The sequence below is a fragment of the Solenopsis invicta genome, chromosome 16 (assembly GCF_016802725.1).
Source record: "Solenopsis invicta isolate M01_SB chromosome 16, UNIL_Sinv_3.0, whole genome shotgun sequence".
Classification (NCBI taxonomy): Eukaryota; Metazoa; Arthropoda; class Insecta; order Hymenoptera; family Formicidae; genus Solenopsis; species Solenopsis invicta.
The window spans coordinates 16,682,275-16,701,767 of NC_052679.1; the positions used below are offsets into that span (position 1 = coordinate 16,682,275).

The window sequence follows — 19,493 nt, forward strand, 5'->3', positions numbered from 1 at the left end:
ATAAATTGTGATAAATAAATTGTGAGGTAATATGTTACTTATAGGTTTCAGGATTATTATTTTTAAGAGAAAACTAAGAAAGCTCTACGTAGTAAATAATTTACATATCATTTCCCGCCTCTGGTTTTATATAAATAATATTGCACCGCGAGAGAAATAAACCTTAAACAATAATAATAATAATAATAATAATAATAATAATAATAATAATGACACATAAAATCATAATACACTGATAAATATCGATATGTTTATTTGATTTTTGTGATTTTTTTTTAATAGATATATTACAATACATAATAACAATCTTTGTTGTAATATACAAGAATAACATATTAGAAAACAAACAATTGTAACAGTAGAATTAGAAAGTGTGTGAAAATACATACAATTGAGACACTAGCAAGTTGCTGCTACACGAAAAATAATTACGTTGGATCATTTAAAAATGTATACTGGGCGTTTAAGATAGTTATTAGACTGTCAACATTTTTTTCAGTATCATCCTGCTTGAACATTTTATATAATTATTTTGATAGTCAAACATAAAATTATTTTCTGATCTGTATCTAGTTAAACTTTTAGATATTATAATACAATTGTTTTTTCCGTGTATACTTATGCCTCTGCTAGTAACAAAAATTAAGTGCAATAAGATTGACAAAATTAAATACATAAAAACAAGAGCATACAAATGAGCTTCACACGCACATTATACATACTCGGGTGCTTATATATACGCACAACTAAAATCGTATATAAATAGCACACAGACAAACATATACTCTTTCGAGCAAAACTGTCACATAAAAGCAATGTAAATAATAAAGTAAAATAATAATGACATTAAAACAAGATGAAATGCATATGTATGCAAAAATATATGCGTTATGCGAGTATACAATATAGAATACAATATATGAAAGTATACAAAGTATACAATATATGAAAAGATTAATGAGAAAAAATGATAAATATTGCATTATATGAAGCGTACGTATATTTGCTAGCAAACTGTTCATTTCTTCGGTGTAAAATGTATGAGCACTTCTTCGCTTGGTCGCAAAATCAGAGAGCCACCGTATTTTATATTGTCGAGCGTTTTTACGCTTTTTACCCTCCATTTTCTGAGGATGGCAGTCAACACGATTTTCTCTTCGAGTTGAGCGAATCTTTGGCCTATACAATTTCTCGGTCCAGCGCTGAACGGAACGTAGGCATACGGATTCCTACCCTTCGAATTTTCCGGAAGAAAACGATCCGGATCGAACTTCATGGGTTCTGGCCAAACCTCTGGGTTCCGATGTGTCAATATAAGTGACAACATGACTTCAGTATCTTTCGGAAAAGTATACTTATCTAAAATAGAAGAAATTAATTATAAATTTGCCTATATAAAAATTAATCATCTTTGTCGATATAAAATAAATGTTTTTATGATCTGGAAATTAAACTTTATAGATTATAATATTAAAATACACTGTTTGCGCGAAACAAAAAATGAACTACGAACCAGGTTATTCAATTATTACAATGCATTAAAAAAAAATTAGGTTTAAAGCTGCCCAAAATAAAATTTTTGGATATACTGAAACTAAAATAGCTAAAAAATGTGACGTGTTAGAACAATTTTGTTGTCGGATTTATTTTGAACGATCAAAAAGATATAAAAATTATCTATTATATTAACCCAGATAACATTTTTTGCTGGCAAGTTTTGCGCGCGATGTGCATGCGAACTTTGTAACAGATTTGCATGCGTTTTGTTCGTAGAATGTGTTACATCGTGTATATTGCTTACAAGTGGCTAGCTCATCTATTGTCCAATACACCAGCATATCACATGCAAATGGATACCATTTTGCATGTGATTTGCTGATGTATTGGATAATTATATTTGCTCATAAGTTGCTTGCACCCAGATAACATCTTTTGCGCGCAAAGTTTGCGCGTCTTATGCATGTAAACTGTGTACGCGATTTGCGTGACTTTTACCAGCAAGTTGAAATTCTGTAATTTCAGATTGAAATGGGTTTAACAAGTGAGTGCTAACGCCACCGCTAGGCGGCCACGCCGCAGGAGATTTTCTCGTGAGTTGAGTGCGGCCACAGGCGTTATATCTAGGCGCCACCGCCGCTAACTCGTCAGCTCATATACTTTAGTGACACTTTGAGGAGCTGCTTTTTGTAACCTCGAGACGAACATTCGCTCTCATTCTTTTCAAACATAGCGTATGTGTGAAAACGCTGTTCCACATAAAATTTTATATTTTTACAAGTAAATAACAATTTGTATTGTTATTTAATCTTGTACATAAATTAAATGTTTAATTCAAATTTAATCTTTTTTTAAATCTTTTTTAACAAAAAGAATACAAGAAATATTTTTTTTGTAAACTAAACATTTATTACGTTTACATTAATGTATTCTGTTTTAATAAATCTATCTGGGTTTGGATCTTATTTTTCAATCGGTCTTAATACCATATTTTCGGTGCGGAAATTCCGATCAATTCAAATTAACTTTTTTTAAATTGGTTTTAATAGCACATTTTCGGCAGGGTATAGCTTATTGAGATCGCGCGCAAAATGTGCTAGCGTTTTGCGTGCATATCGCTTATTGAGATCGCGCGCAAAGTGTGCTAGCGTTTTGCGTGCATATCGCTTATTGAAATTGCGCACAAAGTGTGCTAGTGTTTTGCTAGCGCTATGACGACGCAGTTGGATAAGGTTTTGCTTGCGTTGTAGGAATCCCTTTTGCGCGTGATTTGCTGAACGTTTACCCGCAAAATGTTTTCTGGGAACAGCTTTATGCAAAATTTAATTTAGTTATAGATTAAAAGGAAGAGAGACGAATGGCTTTATGCGATATAAATAATCAGCTGCATATAACGATTCGTCAATCATAAACATATAGTCAAAATTGTCAAATATTAAAAGGTTAAAGTTATCGAAGAGTATGATCAATCTTTAGCTTAAGTTTAATTATTAATCTGATAAATTATTTATTTTTAAAGAAATTGCATTTATTTAGCTTTTGATAAATAATGTACGAACATAATTCTTTAAATAGTTAACCTAAAAAATTATCTTCAAAAATATTTCTCACATGTTTACATTAAAGTTCACAATTTAATATATGTTTACACAGTTTTTTAAATAATATTTTCTTAATTCAAATCAAGTTATGTCTTACCTAATTTTACATCTTCCGTTAATTTCCTCAAGATTATAGGTACACTAGGAAATAGTCGGAGCGTCTCTTTTATGACTCTGTCGAGATACTTTAGTTGCGTGATTTCCTTTACACTGGCTGGTGTCTCCGAATTTCCAAAAATCTCCTCGAGTTCTTCGTGAACTTTTTCCTGATGCTCGAGATTATTGCCCAAAAGAAAGAGTGTCCAGGTTATCGCAACTGCAGTTGTGTCGTGTCCCTATCATTATTTTTATATTATTTTACACGTACTTGTATAAATACATTGTTTCATTAAATATTAATAAGAGAAAATTTTATGTTGAGAAGAATTGAAGAATTTTAATTTTAATTTTGGACATCTCACCTCAAACATAAACGTGTCAACTTGAGCTCTCAATTCATCATCGGTCAAGGGAGCGTCGTCTTTCTCATTCTGATCTAACAATAGATCTAGGAACGCTTTTCTTTTCCGTTTACCTAACACAACAAATTTTATTAAAAATGGAAAAGAAGAAACAAAATATGTAAAATGTATGTTATATAATTGCAATGATACCTATATTAAATTCATTGTCCTCATTTTCAATTTTTATAAAGCCGTTTTGTGATTTCCGTTCAGCTTTTCGTTTACGTATCACCTGAAATTTATCGTGTTTATAGATTCTTAAGTAAATTATTTAAACGAAGTAATGTAAGAAATTAAGTGAGACTCTGATACTGTTTTAAGCCTCTTTCTTTTATCTACCTGTTTCGTAAATCCGTGCAATATATGTACTGCTGATTTAAACTGCTTTCCTGAAGACACTGAATAGTATAACCAGTCAATCCAATACCATGGTCGAAGAAGTCGTTGCATTACTAACTTGGATGCTCTGAAAGTATCAAAGTACGATTAGTATTTAATCTACTAATTTGTGTATGTAATTAATATATAATCAATATAATATATAAGTATATAAATGATAATTAAGATTTTAAATTAGCTTTTAACACAATTGAGTGATAAAATATTGTTGTTTTATTAGCAATAATTGTATAAAAACTTTGAAAACTAACTGATGTACTGTTGATGTGTATTCGGTTTCGACTTCTTGAGCGCGTATATCCACACCCATTGCCGTTTCTGCAAGATAACATTTGTTATTGGTAACAATAATCAGTTTGTTATATTGCTTATAATGCTACGCTGAAAAGAGGAGTTGATATTAGTTGCCAAAATGTTAAATACAATAGTGCTGATTTAATATTTGATTAATATAATCAATAATAGTTTTAATTTTCTAAATATTTAGTAAATATTACGAAAGGTTGGTAATATTATTATATTTAGTAATATTTATTAAATATTTAAAATAAAAAATTATTTTACGTTGTATTAACTTAATACTTTATTAACATTATTTCAATCTTATATCAATATTTGATAATTGTTAATAAATTCTTTTCTCAGTGCAAAATTAAAATAAATACTAATTTCTATAGTAAATACAATATTATAACAAGATCTATTAATAAAAATCTTGCTAAATAAAGTTGTTTGTGAAAATACGAATTTATTATTAAATCACAATAGTCTATTTTCGATATTGCTTATAATTTGATAACATAATAAAAATCTTTGTTATTATATTAAAATAATTTACAAATTTGATAAAATTAATAAATTATTAGTAAATTAGTGAATTTAGATGAAAATGTTTATAATGTTTACATCTTTCTTATTTTGCATAAAACAACTAGTAAAATTAGTTGCAACACTTAAAATATACAGTGTTAATAAATGTTTTTTTCTTTTATAAACAATACTAAAGTTATATAATATATATCGTAAATTGAAAAACATGATACATTACCACAGATAATATCAAGAGCAGCATTGACAATGAATGGGAAAATGTCAAAAGCTTTTCCTGAATCTTTCTCTATTTTTTTTTCCAGACATTTTGTTAGGATCTCTGCTTTTTCAGATTGGACCACAGCAAATTGGTCTAATATGCTGAAATGGAACGTTGGCCCAATGAGTTTTCTATCATGAAACCATTGTTTACCTAAAACAACATTAAAATGTAATTTATTTAGGTTGTAAATATATGACAAAGATAAAAAGAGTTACAAAATTGGTTAAAAAAATACATGGTTTTGTTATCTTTTATTTTTGAAGAGATATTCTGTTTTCTTGTTTATCTGTAATGGATATTAGCACGTAAATTGAACAATAAAGTTTAAAAAAAAAACACAATTTTCTAGCACGCATATATGAATAATCAGTATGAATATACGCTTACTAGAATGTTAAGATAAACCACGAGAACTAACAAATTCATTTCTACTTTTGTGTTACGTTATAATACAAATATACATATTTCTGTATTGAATGGAAAATAAGTAAACACTTTTTTTTTACAGATTATCTAAACATACCCATAAATAATTACACTTATTAAAGCGTAGTAAATAAGCTACATTTAGTATTTTTAATAAATTTCTAAATGCATAAGAAATACGTATAATAGACAAGTGGATATGATTTTTATATGCGTTTACCTGTAGATGTTAGAAGTCCGTTTCCTAACCATGGTGCTAGCATTCTATAAGGCAATCCCTTTGTGATATTTACGGTGCTAGGAAAAATATGCTGTAAATATTTGAAAAAGATATAATAATATCCATACAAACTCAATAAGATAATCATTCCGATAAGATATTCCGATAAAAAAATTATTATGTAACGTGTTTTTTACTGACATAATATATTTTATGATATTTCAAGATAAGTCAGTTATGAACTGACTTATCTTTAAATATCATAAAAAAGATTTATTATGTTGTGATTACTAATATTAATTATCAAAAATAGTTTCACTGAATTTTTAAACTATTTCGCTATAACAATAAATAAATTTCTTTTTATTTATGTTTTCCGTAGTAGACAGTTAAACTTTCTAAAAATATTGCGTTTTAAAAGAAATTTTTTTACCTTAAACAGTAAACCTTCCACTTTTTATCCTTTTTTTAGCATTAAAACAAATATATTTTTAATATACCAAATAATTAGTTACGCAATAATAAAATTTGATTAGTACGCTTTACATACATAGTTAGCAATAAAAATGTCTTAAATTGAAGATCAATTTCTAGCTGCAATTTTCCTTCTCCTTCTAATTTTTATTATTAAATTTAAATCTCATATAAGAATAAATTGAACGTTTAAGTACACTTTGAATGCTTAAGAATGCTTTACATTATTAATCTAAAAAAATATTATTTTATCGCGAAAATCACGAAAATCACTGCGTATAATTAATGGAAAGTCGTCGATATAGACATATCACCTTTTTTTGTATTTTTTAAAAAAAGATTAAAAATAATATACATAAATACTTTGAGAATGAATAAAAATTAGAAAGAGTTTCATATTACATAATATAGTTTTCTTGTAATATTATTTCAAGTTTTGAGATAATTATGTTTTTTGCAAGAAAAACAAAAATAAGCGTCTGAAAGTGAGCTTCAAAACCGACATGTAGGTAGACTGACGTAGTAGTAATTTCCTTTTTCTTTTTCTTTTATATGAATTATCTGTACAAGTTAATGAATAAAAAGAATTAAGAAGATTTTAATGTAAAACGATTTGTTTGTCGATTTTATATTTAAAATCATATTATAAAAAATAAGATATAGACGACAAATATGAATAAAATAATTTTAAGACATTACAAACGTGTTGAATGGTCTAACACCAATAATATTCTCACTATTGTTTAAATTACGTAATTTGAAAAAGTAATTGTAAGAATATTTTCGCGTTTGAAGAATTTGTTTTAGCTGCTTTTATATATAAACAAGCCATGGTAGTGATACATAGAAATGATGAATTTTGTTATATAATTCTTTAATTATCGAATCAGATCATGTTTCCATCAGTATTAATAAAGTGTAATATTTACTTTACGAAAAGTAAGAAGATGTTGCTTTAGGAGATGTGTCGGTATTGACGACTTTTCTCTAATTATTGCAGAAAAAATGAAAAACGATATTTTTGTTAACAAATTGATTTGTTTTACCTCTAAATGTTCTGGTTTAAACACACTAATAAAAGGCTTAGCTCCAACCCATTGTACAAATGCTCCTTCTTTGCAGTTCTTCAACATGAACTTTGTAAACCATTTCATACGCTCTGCCAATTATATTTAAATTAATTTTTATATTATTTTAATTATATAAATTTAAATAGAAAACTTTTTATTTTAAGCCGCATACGAATATACGAATGACACATGTACAAAAGAATAATGATAAAATCTTATAATATATACAGTTCTTTACCATAGTCCGACAGATTCATTAACTTAAATGTCGTGCCAAAAATTGGATGTCCCTCGACCTGGGGCACGTCTTTAAATTTCTGTCGAATAGTATACTGATTATATATTGTCGACAGAATTTCAAAAATTACAATAATGCAAAGAGTCAATATTGCCAAAGAAATGAAATCCATTCTTGTAATCTGTAAACAGTTAAAAATTAATTTAAGTTATTAAATAAATAAATAAATATATTATTATTTGGTGAAGTGGGACTACATTAATATTATAAATATTAAGAAAACTGCAGAGTCAATGTTTGCGCCGTTACTGATCTTTGATACTGATTTCGTTTCCTAAGTCTATGAATTTAACACAGTGCCATCGCGAAGATCGCGAACTTTTACAGTTTTGTATATCAAACGAGTTATATAATGGTGTAATATTTATTATTACAAATAGATTTATTTACTCAAAAAATGGTTCTACTTTATTGTTGTTAGCTATTTGGCTCTCGCTTGTTATGTCTAGTATTTAACAAACTAAAAGTCAAACGCCGATCCGTGGAAACCGGCGCGGCGTAAACAAAAAGTCTAGTGCCTAGTTTTTATGGAGCGGCGTGGCACTTAACGTGTTAAAATATTTTTCGAAGCCACTTTCGATTACAATAAAATTGATGGCGAATATGTTAAGTGTATATTCTATGTCAATAGAAGAAGCTTATCAATAGTTGAGCAGTTGCCAATACATATAACAGAAAATTTTTATCGATTATTTCAACATAATGTTTATTGATAGATTTACGAATCAAATGATTTAATAGAAACTTTAATGTTTGTAAAAAGAATAAATTTTTTTTTTAATATTATGTAAATGTTTTTAAAACATATTTGTTAGAAAATTTTGACCCTTTTTTTATATCTTGATCTTTGTTTACTGTAAGAATTATTAGATTATATTTAAAAATAAAGATACATGGAACAGCGTACTCGAAAGTTGTCACTCAAATGAGCCGCCAGAATAGTTACTGTTTGCATATCTAGAATTCTCTTTTCTATTCTTATACGAATTATAAATTGTCTAAAGTTGATTTAAGCACACTAATTATTATTGTCTTGTTTAATGTGGCAATTAACGTTTTAATAATATTTAGAAAATATGAAATTTCGGTACTTACCTCTGTTACGCGCCAAAAGAGTCAATCAAATATTTCTATGATACTCTGATAATTTATTAACACCTCCGACACTCGATTAAAATTATTGCACCTTTGATTACTTATTGTAATTTATGTTTTATTAATTGCATTTAAAGTTTACTTTGTTTAATAATATTAAATGCAGTATGAGAGACACAAGCGTTACCGATAATTCCTCTAAAGAAAAGATTATATCTCTTAAAAATTATATTAAAAGATAATATTATAAAAGTTCAAGGTAAGATTATAGAATTTACTGTCACCTCTCTGACTCAATTGTGAAATGGAATTGCAAGAATCGCGGTATTTATATTTTCCATATTTCTTCTTTATTTCTCTCTCGGTTCCCTCAATCCCGCAATCATAAATAACGTAACGCTTGGATAATGAAACACTTAATTTTATTTGTATTATTCAGTGTCTCTCCCATTTGTAAAATGCTACGCTGCGAACGAGCGTGCTTTTATAACTGGCGAATATGATGCAGACAACTGTTTGCATTAGAAAATGCTATAATGCGCATGCTTAAGATACTATGTAGGTGTGATTCATAATGACTTTTTTTGTCTCAGACATACAAAGGTTGATAATTACATCACGTTATTGGGTGTAATATTAAATGTGTATATAATCTCTGCGATTATCGTCATCTCAACCACCTTTATCATACAAGTAATTATGAATTTCCTGTAGGACCAGTTCCGGCAGTATTACGTAAACACTCTTATCTTTCGTCTCTTGCTTTATTCTCGTCAAAAGCACAATTTTGTTTGCAGTAATTAGATTGCAATCATTAATTTCCTGGTGATATATGGTTATTTGATAGTAAATTAATTTAGAAATCTCTCTGATCAAATCATCGTTTTGTTGAAATTAATGTACACCGAAAAAAATGCAGTTAATTTGACTAAATTTTCCAACTAGAATTTTTTCAGTTCAACTATTTATGTATTTGACTTAGATATATAAAGTACTTGAATTTTAGTTTAAGTATTCCTACGTTTAACTTAATTTAGAGATAAGAAATGCGCTTAGTGTTATGACTGCACATGACATATATGCATATGACTTTTATTTAATAAATCGCAATGTATTGCGACTATCATAACGCGTTCTGATAAATATGAAAATTGTATTTTTTTCCGATAATAAAGGAATATGCAAATCATCTCAAGCAGCAAACAGAAAATCGGGACTAACATGTGGCGAACGAAACACTTGTCTTATGTAAAAAATTTGAAGGGGTGTATAAATTTCTCTATTTATATAAATTTCTCTGTTATATATTTTAATTCATTCACTATTGATGATGATTACACGCCATTATACATATTCCTGTTAAATTCATATTAGTATATAATATTAAATACCACTCTTTAAATCGAAATCAGTGTATTGAATGACAATAAATAACCTGATTGTTTGATTAATTACACTTATAACTACATTAATCAGAGCCGGTTGTCTCCGGATAAACTATGTGATACATTATCTAATGGATAAATGTCTGTGTCTGTGATAAAAATATTTATTATACGTTTGTTTACAGACATATAGACATTTATCCATTAGATGAGTTGAATGATATATAAACTTTTTCAATGATAGTACAATAATTCTAATCAGTGAAAGTAACTCTTAATCGGACTCCACTTTTTAATCGGAATCGCTGAAGAAAAGTGAATAGTCATTGATTATCATAGTTATACGTATAACATTGCAATTCAATAAGATTTTACTGATTCAGATTTAGAGAGCATTAATTATTATTTTATTATATTTTATATGTCGTAGAAGAAATACTTTTTGATTACTGAGGGGTGTATTTTTTCTTTTGCCCCGGGCGCCAAAATGTCTAGTTTCGGCAAGGAAATATGGAAGAGCAGATATGAAGAAATTTCACAATTTATCTGATTAATTATATCGAAAGAACAAAATTTTATCACGTAACATCATTTATAATTGTATCTTGGAGTAAGAGATGATTTTTTTATTGATTATTCACACGTTCAATCATAATTGTAATTTCATAGAGTGACGTCGGGTACATTGTTGGAATATTACCTTCGATAATATAAGTTGACCGTGAGGATTAATCGCGCACATTAAAATTTTTTTAAAGCTCAAATGAATTTGAAGTTGTGAGAAACTCTCCTCTCGAGTGTGAGTCGCACACTTCTCGTGAGTAAAAATAAATATTCAACGCGATTTAGAGGATAAAACGAGTCTCCGAATGAAATAATTTGATCTTTATTGAAGAACGTACAGTGTTTTTATTACATTATAACGGATGTCTGTGTGGACGTGACTAAACGATTCATCCGTAACTCAATTATTATCGTACCAACGTGGCTCGATGATATTGCATTTCACAGGCGGCAGAGAAATTGGCATAGTCGGCGGTAGAGATGTGGGTAAGAATTCACCAGGCCACAGATGAAGAGAGTCCACGAACAACAGTCCGACTAGAACGCCACGCAACAGGGGTGCAAGAACGTTCGAGAGGCGACTCCTGCTGGCTTTTTGCGGCCAGACGAACACGAGACGAGAATCGCCTATAAAAAGCGCGTTTTCGATTTTGTTTCATTCGTTCACGATCCATGAGAAAAATATCTGTCTACTCCATTGGTTATTTACATCATTATCAGCATGCAAAACGGCTAACATGACGGCTCAATATGAGATGTATCTTGTCATTTCAAACGCGTCATGCATTCACACTTTTACTGATTTGCAATTCAATTTTTTCGAAGTAAAAATCTTACACAGAAAGTACAGTAAAAGTATCTAAAAATTCAATTAGGTGAAGATCTGAAAATAATTTTGTTAAACCATTAAAATAATTACGTAGAATGCACGATGAACAAAGCTGCAAAAATTATCAGATTCGGACGGACGAACTGAGAGTCTTATATAATTTATTTTCATGTGTGGTCTAACAAATTTATTTTTAGATTTAGCTATCGAGATAGCAAAACGTGATAACTCAATCTGAAGCAAATCATCGCGCAGATTAAATTGCTTGTTAATCGTTATTACGTTACCTTTTATTTAATGCGACGAAAATGTTTTAGTCAATTTAGTATCAATATGCTGAGTTTTATTATCGAGCAAATGTAGAAAAATTAGTAAAGTCAATCTGCGTTATTATATTGCCGTAAGTTGTGTTTAGAACTTGCCATTACTGTATTTTGAAAATTGTTTATAGCAATCTGCGAGCAACATGACAGCAACATGTGAGCAACAATTCCCATTTATAACTTGTAATAAATATAATGCTGATAAGTTGTTGGGAACTTGCCGGTATTATATTTTAAAAACTATTGCTGGCAAGAACGTAAGAGGATACCCCCTTCTGTTGCTTTGCTGACAACTAATAAAAAATATTTGTGACAAGTTGTCGACAACTTGCAATTATTTGGCTATCTGGGTAGCTAACTTTTTAGATATTTTTCAACAAAACCGTTTTGTTTTGTCTGTGTAACGGTTGCGTTGAATGACATTTGACCTGTATTACGGCGAATGACCGACGAGGTGACGTGACGTGGACAGACGCCAACGGGCGCGCTGAAGATCCCATCGCCGAAGCGAGTCCTCCTCTTTCGATAGCTGAAGACGCGGCCTCGACCCTGTAGCGCGCGACACGCGAACTTTTCCTCCCAGTTCGTGTATACGGACCCGGTGAAGGTGCTGCAGGTGCTCTCCTGAAGGGAAGCGCTCGTTACGGTTACCAACGAGAAGTCGTCGTCGTCGTCTCGCCGCGTTGTCAGCTCCTCCAGTTTGCTATGCGAACGTTAATCTTTTAAAAAAATTTTCCCGCCGTTTACGCTTTCAGAGAAAACAAGTCACGCAGAATGTCCCATGTAATCATTCAGGAGTAATGGGCATTTTAGTGTGTCTCGCCAAAACGTAGTACATACGTTTAAGGTAAAGCGATGCAATCTTGTTTACACGAAATGTTACGTAAATTATGTTATTATTAAGTTGTGCGTCCGGCTGTTATCAATTATCACGACAATTCTTAAATATTTGATATAATCTCGCACTCTTAAAAAAACCGTATAGCAACATTTTAGCCGGATGTGTAATACAAATTTCAGATACCCCGACGGACTTTATCCTCGACTTTCGCACAATAACCGAACGTTCGATAAACATGTATCATTCTACATATCGCTCGAAAAAACTGTCATAATGCTTAAAAACGCGAGAGGCGGGGTTTGTAAGTGAAAACGCCAGAGGGAATTTGCCGAGAGTACGGACGCGTGTCAAAATTTTCTTTTGTTTCTCACGCATCCGATCTCGATGCATAAAGGTCGATCCACATTTAATTCGCGGCTATTAAAATACATGAAATTTCGACAGCATTTTCTATCGTTTACCGCACTGATGTTGTCGGCAAAAGCTATGCGCACAATCTCATCTCCCTCCGAAACTCCCACAAGTCCCACATCAACGCCGTTCTTCGGCGGAAGCAAAGCTCTATTTCCATTCTTTCGCAATCCAAAATTCATAAGTTTCAAGTAGAAAACACTCCGTGAATCGCAGACGTTCGTGCGATCAAATTCACTCTCGCATCTCTCGATCGTGAGCAGAATGTCGGCCAAGGCCGGTGAGTAACCTTGTTCGTTGATTCATCGTGAATCGGTTACGAAAGATGAATAGAAAGCGTCCCATATATGCGACGCACAAAAATTCACCTCATTTCGATTGAATTAGTTCAAAATATTCTGGCCAAGATAAAAATCATTTCCCTTTTACGAAAGCGCTTGACTCGCCGTTGGCGAACGTCGCGTCCGAGATCGAGGAGCGTCGATGCGACCTGATCGGCCGGCACCGGGAGCTCAGGAACAAAGTCTCTACGATGGAACGCTCCATCCCGATTCTGATGGCATACAACATGTGGACGGCAGAGCGAGACTGTCGCGACGGGCCGTACGACAAAGTACGAGAGATCGTGAATAGGTTTTCGTCGCAACCAGACCCCGCCGACAAACTCCTCGCCGAATTGAAGAGTACGGTCGACGGCCTGCACCAGGAAACGGCACAGTTGCATGTACGGCACGATTGAAATTCGACGATAAGAGTTCGGGTAAATCTTGCCAGTTTGCTTTTTTTAACACGAAAGATTAGCTAAATTTCGCAAAATCGTAAATATTGTAATTGAAAGTTATAAATCTTTATGAGAAATGTAATACGATTTCGGCAACTATTTTTTTAATATATATTATAGTTCACGTATTTAAAACTTGTATTTAAGATAAAAATATGTAAAAGTACAATTTCATCAATCCTACGTTTTCATCGTGTGCTCCTTGAAAAATCGAAAATTAAAGGCACGCGAGGGTTACAGATTAATAATTCGTGCGGCAGGAACTCTCATTGTCAATCAACTTTGCATTGACGCAGGACAGGATCATAGACGCGGATGTAAAGCTGGAGGAGACTGGTATGGAGTTAGAGTCCTTGGAGCAGGCTAACAAGGAGATGGAGGAGAAATTAATAGGATTGCGTAATGACATACAGAGATACAGTACACCTAGCTTACACTCCATCCATTCCGAAGACCTCGTATGTCTGAAAAAGATCCGTCAGCTCGCTGAGGAAGAATTGAAGCTGAAAAATTACAATAGAGAATTGGAATGCAAAGAAATCATGTACAGACGGCAAATGAGCAAGCTACTGTCCTGTAAGAAATTTCAGCGTAACAGCGGAAAAATGACGGAACGCGGGCAGGAATCGAGGAGAATTGGTAAAAAGTTGTTCGATCCAGCAGATTACACACTTAATAAATATTCGACGAAAAAAAAATATAATCTTGAAGATAAGAATCGAGTAAGTGGAAAAACGGGAGCTTAGATAACACACTCGTCTGTTTCTTATCCTGTATCTCGTAATTTAGCAGGCTTGCTGCTCATGTGCGACGTCGATAACGTTAACTCCTTGCGAGATGGCATCAAAAAACCCTTGTGCAAAATTGCATCCACCGCTTCCGTGCTGCGTCCCATTGGAACGTCCCGCATCACGTGCAATCGCGAATAAATCGCGCGATTGTATCTGTTGCAAATCTTGCCGACGGGTTTCTTCCGCCGTATTCAAATCCAAGTCTCCGTGTTCGAGGAAACCACCTTGCGAGTCTCTATTCAGCGTCGCTTCGAAAACAGGCATATTTTCGCAAACCGACCCATATTTTTTCAAATCTTATCATGAATATTCTTATCTCAAACAGCATATTCAGAATCAAAAAGTCAGATATTTTGAAAATATTTTTAAACCACATTATGCTGAAAGACATCATTAAGATAGTTATCTTGTGTCGCGATTTTAAACTTGCGCGCTGTTTGAAATTTAACGAGAACTTATGGAATTGTAAATGCTGTATTGTATTAAAATTAATATGCAAACGAATAATTATATAAATTTCCAGGTGTATCGCGATCACCTAAACAATTAACGCAATTTTCGGTACCGTGTGATCCCAATAAAACGTGCGACGAGTGCACGACTCCTGGCGCATGCAAGCAAATTAATAACTGCAGGTACGATTGCGAAGATAAAATGTAAACGCAAATTATTGTTCACGCAGTTCACGTGATTGCAGTGTTAGATCGGACGAGACTTATCAAACATCTTCAGGAACGGAAACAGATAACAGCAACAGTGACGACGAAGAATTTTGCGAGTGCTGTTCTTGTGGTTGCGAAGTCGATGATAACTTCTAGTGGCATACTTGACATTGAAATACTTATCATTTCGATAAAATTGATTGGTTTTATTGTCCTCTCAGATAGCATTTAAATTTCTTTATTTCAACGTATGTACAGTGTTTCGATACAATTAAATTTTATACGAGCAGATTGATATTTGAAAAACACAGTAATGAGAATATTCTTATTTCTAATGTTCAAAAAAATATTATTATAAAGAAATGTTATAATTTGAAGTATTATAAGTAGGGGATAATATTATTTATGTATCCTCAAATTAATAGTTATTTAAAAATATGTTTTAATACAAAAAAAGTTAATTAGAAGACACGTAGATACATTATACACTGTTAAAAATGTGAAAATTTAATGTATTTTCAAGTTGCACAAGTACACTAAATTTAATGTACATATTACTGAAAAATACGTGCATGAAATTTAGTGCACTTTTGATAACATTAAATTTTTTTTACGTACCCGCTTGACATTTGCTTCCGTTGCATTACATTAAATTTTGCTGCGTATTTTTAACAGTGTAGATGTGTTTGCTCACTTAATTACTTAGAATGGAATATTGAACGGATAATAGGGACTAGCTTTTGCCCTGAAAAATAACAAAAAAAGAAATATTAATGTACAACTTAATACAATTATAAAAATAATATAAAAATTGTCTTAATAAATGACAATGATAACTAGTTAATTCTTACCAAGATGCTGGACACAATCTTCCATTGCAATTAAAGCTGTCAATATAAGCAACGTCTTCTGGTGAAAGTTTAAAGTCAAATATCTCCATGTTCTGAGCAATTCGTGACTTGGTAGCCGATTTGGGAATTACTATATGGCCGCAATCTACCTGCAAACAATTATTAAAATTTTGATTTAATGCATTATCAATATCAAGCCATTAATTGGCATAAATGTTGTGAATCTTCAATTATAACTTGAGAATTTTTTATTACATTTAACACATCTAATTTATCAGAAAAAACACACTTGAGATATCAATATTTCAATAACGTACTTGATAACGAATCAGTATTTGTGCAGAAGTCTTGTTGTACTTTTGTCCAAGTTTAATTAATTTCTTATCGTCCAACAATTTTGGATCGTCTGGCTTAGCCCATGGCCTCTGTGGTGATCCGAGTGGACTGTACGCTGTAATAAGAATGTCTCTTTCCTTGCAAAATTTCGACAATTTTTTTTGAGTTAAGTATGGATGGCATTCAATCTAAAAATAACATAAAAATGATAGATGTCAGTGAGAAAGGTAACTCGATTCCTTTACATTTCTTCACATTTCTTATTATATAAATATTTTTTTACGTAAAATGTATAAATGAAAAACTGTTAATGAATATAAAGAAAAGGATTTTTTATGTTTCATTAAATTTCTGATTTTCTAAATTGAAGTCTTATTTTTAAATAATTTGTAAATTAACATAACATTAACGCAATTATATGGAACTAAAAAGTAATTATCAGCAAATCTCTTTCAACTATTAACATTTACCTGATTTGTAACAGGTTTAATTATTGCATTCTCAAGTAATCTGGTAATCTGTTCAGAATTGAAGTTACTGACGCCGATACTTTTTGTCAGGCCTTTGGATAATACACGCTCCATAGCTTTCCAAGTATCGACGTAATCTACGTCACTCAATACAACAGTATTATCAGAATGTGTAGGGTGAAGATCTTCACCCTCTTTGTATGCAAACGGCCAGTGCATTAAATAGAGATCTACGTAATCGAGAGCAAGATCAGCTAGCGTTTGTTTGATGATTGGCTCAACCAGATCAGGCTTGTGAAAGGTATTCCACAACTTGCTGGTGATAAATAAATCTTCTCTTTTCACAACGCCCTCCGCTATTTTCTCCTGAATAGCGGCACCGATTTGCTTCTCATTACCGTAAAGGTGAGCACAATCGAAATGTCTATAGCCGATATCAATAGCATCTTTTATCGTTTGTGTAATTTCTCCTTCTTCAGGCTATAAAATTACATCGAATTAAATTTAAATGAACAACTCAATACAATTATTATTTCGTGATTAATACTGATAATATATCTTGATTAATACTGATACTTTGTGTATTAAGGAAGCTAGAACTATAAAAATAAACAAATAAAAAGAAAACGAGTAAAGAAACAAAATAATTGTATAATAAATAAAATGTAAAACAAAATACAAGTCGTATGTGTAAGATTCTTTATTAAATTATTTTTGTTTGTCAATGTAAATATATATAGTTTTTCTAGTTTTTCTAATTTTATTTTAAATTTCATCTTCCTTGAATATGTAAACACATGATATACGATGCCATATATGATGTAGATACATTTGCAAAGCATGGAATTAATTACACATTTTTAACTATTGCACCGCACGTGATCGTGCATTAACCAGTTCTAAAAACTAATGCTGGAAAATTATAGCCTTTGCGATAGCATTATTGTTTAGCGAGCTCAAAATACTTTAACATAGGAATACCTCACTAATTTAAAAGATAAGCGATAGTTTGATGAAATTTAATTACATCTTATATTATTTCGTTGGACAAAAATAATTTAATTTAATAAATTTTGTTGATGAAAGCGCTGCATTTAAATAAAAAACAAATTATCGTTTACGTGGCGACTGCACAAAATACCTAGCAAAAACACAAATAAGTATGACTACTGTGTTAAAATTTAAAATACATACGTCAATGCAATGATTTTCATATCTGTATTATATGGCACTTGTTTCATAATTTGAGGCATAGCATTTGTATGTACATTTGTAGAAGGAAGTGGATGGTGAAATATCATTCTTTTTTGAAATAACTCAATAAATATTAATGCGACGCAGTTCTTATCAATACTAATTTGTTAGTCATAGAGTTTTACCAATTACCCTATAGATAGAAGTTCATCGAGGTACATAGAACGAAATAATTTACTGAAGAAGAAAAAAAATATGTTTGTAAGATAGCAGGGAGGGAGGTCGTGGAATACCAACAACTAATGTTGTAAAAAGCACTTTCTACAAAAAAACTCATGTAAAAACATCATATTAATGATTCTTCGTAGATCTTACATACTAATATATGATATAACTTTATGTGCCGAATTCATACACATATTAAGGCATACATTAAATTCAGTTACATTACTTGAAACATTCAAGATCTTCACAAGTCAGACTAAAGTTAAAAAATTAATATCTAACATACTTCTCGAAATTATACATAGAAAATATATACCTGTAAAAATCGTTGCAAAACTGAAATTTAGTTTTTATAAAAAATATTTCCAAAATATGACTTGGTGACAAAAATATACCATAATCAAAGATGTCTGGATCAAACGATAGGTTGAAGAAATGTGACAGAAGAAACTTGCCTTCCATGTGCCCAAGCCGAGGATTGGCACTTCGTTGCCATTGTAAAACTTTATTTTTCGTGCGTGCATCTTTTCGACGTCAATAATTACACAAAAAACGCAATACGAAATGTTGTCACAAAGAAATCACTGATACGACTAACAATATTTCGCCTCCTCTTCTTCTTTTTGTAATCTACCGCTTGGGTACAGGGGAACCAAAGATGTCAAACTTTCCGTTCTTCGAGGAAGACCGAGGAGGTTCTAGTTATCAGCGAACGTCATTAACTTTTTCCACTAAAACTGTACTACTTTATACGAGCAAGTTGTTGCGCCGTACCGAGGTCAGTCGTCACAAAACTAAGAGTGGGGATTTATTTTCTCGATAACTACATTTGGTTTTTTTACTCAAAATGGAAAAAAAATATCGACAGAAATTCAAACGATATGATAGATGACAATGTTTGTAGACTATGATGATCTAGCGAATACATTGTGTAGATAGACTCAAAGATCTTCAATAATCCGATACACTAAAATATCACTATAAAAGTTTTACACGAATTTATCATAGCATACCTATAATTAATATCGAAACGTTTATCGATTAATAACAATGAGCGTTAATGGCATTTTGTACTGTATAAAAATTCTTTTATTTTAACACACGTATACAAATTTTGATATAATTGAATTTTATATGTAAAAATTGATATTTGA

General features: G+C 31.3%; 4 protein-coding genes and 1 long non-coding RNA gene across 5 annotated transcripts in view; 2 read left to right on the forward strand and 3 right to left on the reverse strand.

Annotated features, from left to right (window-relative positions):
- Positions 1-19,493, forward strand: part of LOC105203030 — a 60,241-nt gene that overhangs the window by 14,120 nt on the left and 26,628 nt on the right. The gene's annotated exons all lie outside the window — the stretch shown is intronic.
- On the reverse strand, positions 229-9,163 carry LOC105203087 (cytochrome P450 4C1). The gene is made up of 12 exons (XM_026133711.2): positions 8,961-9,163; positions 8,677-8,874; positions 7,522-7,702; positions 7,260-7,372; positions 5,740-5,830; positions 5,049-5,243; positions 4,252-4,318; positions 3,941-4,067; positions 3,752-3,833; positions 3,560-3,672; positions 3,196-3,433; positions 229-1,359 (listed from the first exon to the last, which is right to left on the reverse strand). The coding sequence occupies exons 3-12, from the start codon at positions 7,691-7,693 to the stop codon at positions 1,019-1,021; spliced, it is 1,539 nt and encodes a 512-aa protein (XP_025989496.1). The 5' UTR covers positions 7,694-7,702; positions 8,677-8,874; positions 8,961-9,163; the 3' UTR covers positions 229-1,018.
- Positions 10,482-13,261, reverse strand: LOC105203088. The gene is made up of 3 exons (XR_003268588.2): positions 12,618-13,261; positions 12,206-12,480; positions 10,482-11,252 (listed from the first exon to the last, which is right to left on the reverse strand). It is a non-coding gene; the product is annotated as an uncharacterized LOC105203088 (long non-coding RNA).
- LOC113003601 lies at positions 13,294-15,719 on the forward strand. The gene is made up of 4 exons (XM_039458763.1): positions 13,294-13,313; positions 13,417-13,753; positions 14,107-14,532; positions 14,600-15,719. The coding sequence occupies exons 1-4, from the start codon at positions 13,294-13,296 to the stop codon at positions 14,996-14,998; spliced, it is 1,182 nt and encodes a 393-aa protein (XP_039314697.1). The 3' UTR covers positions 14,999-15,719.
- On the reverse strand, positions 15,486-19,420 carry LOC105203029 (aldo-keto reductase family 1 member B1). The gene is made up of 5 exons (XM_011171740.3): positions 18,795-19,420; positions 16,921-17,400; positions 16,432-16,638; positions 16,115-16,263; positions 15,486-16,008 (listed from the first exon to the last, which is right to left on the reverse strand). The coding sequence occupies exons 1-5, from the start codon at positions 18,861-18,863 to the stop codon at positions 15,966-15,968; spliced, it is 948 nt and encodes a 315-aa protein (XP_011170042.2). The 5' UTR covers positions 18,864-19,420; the 3' UTR covers positions 15,486-15,965.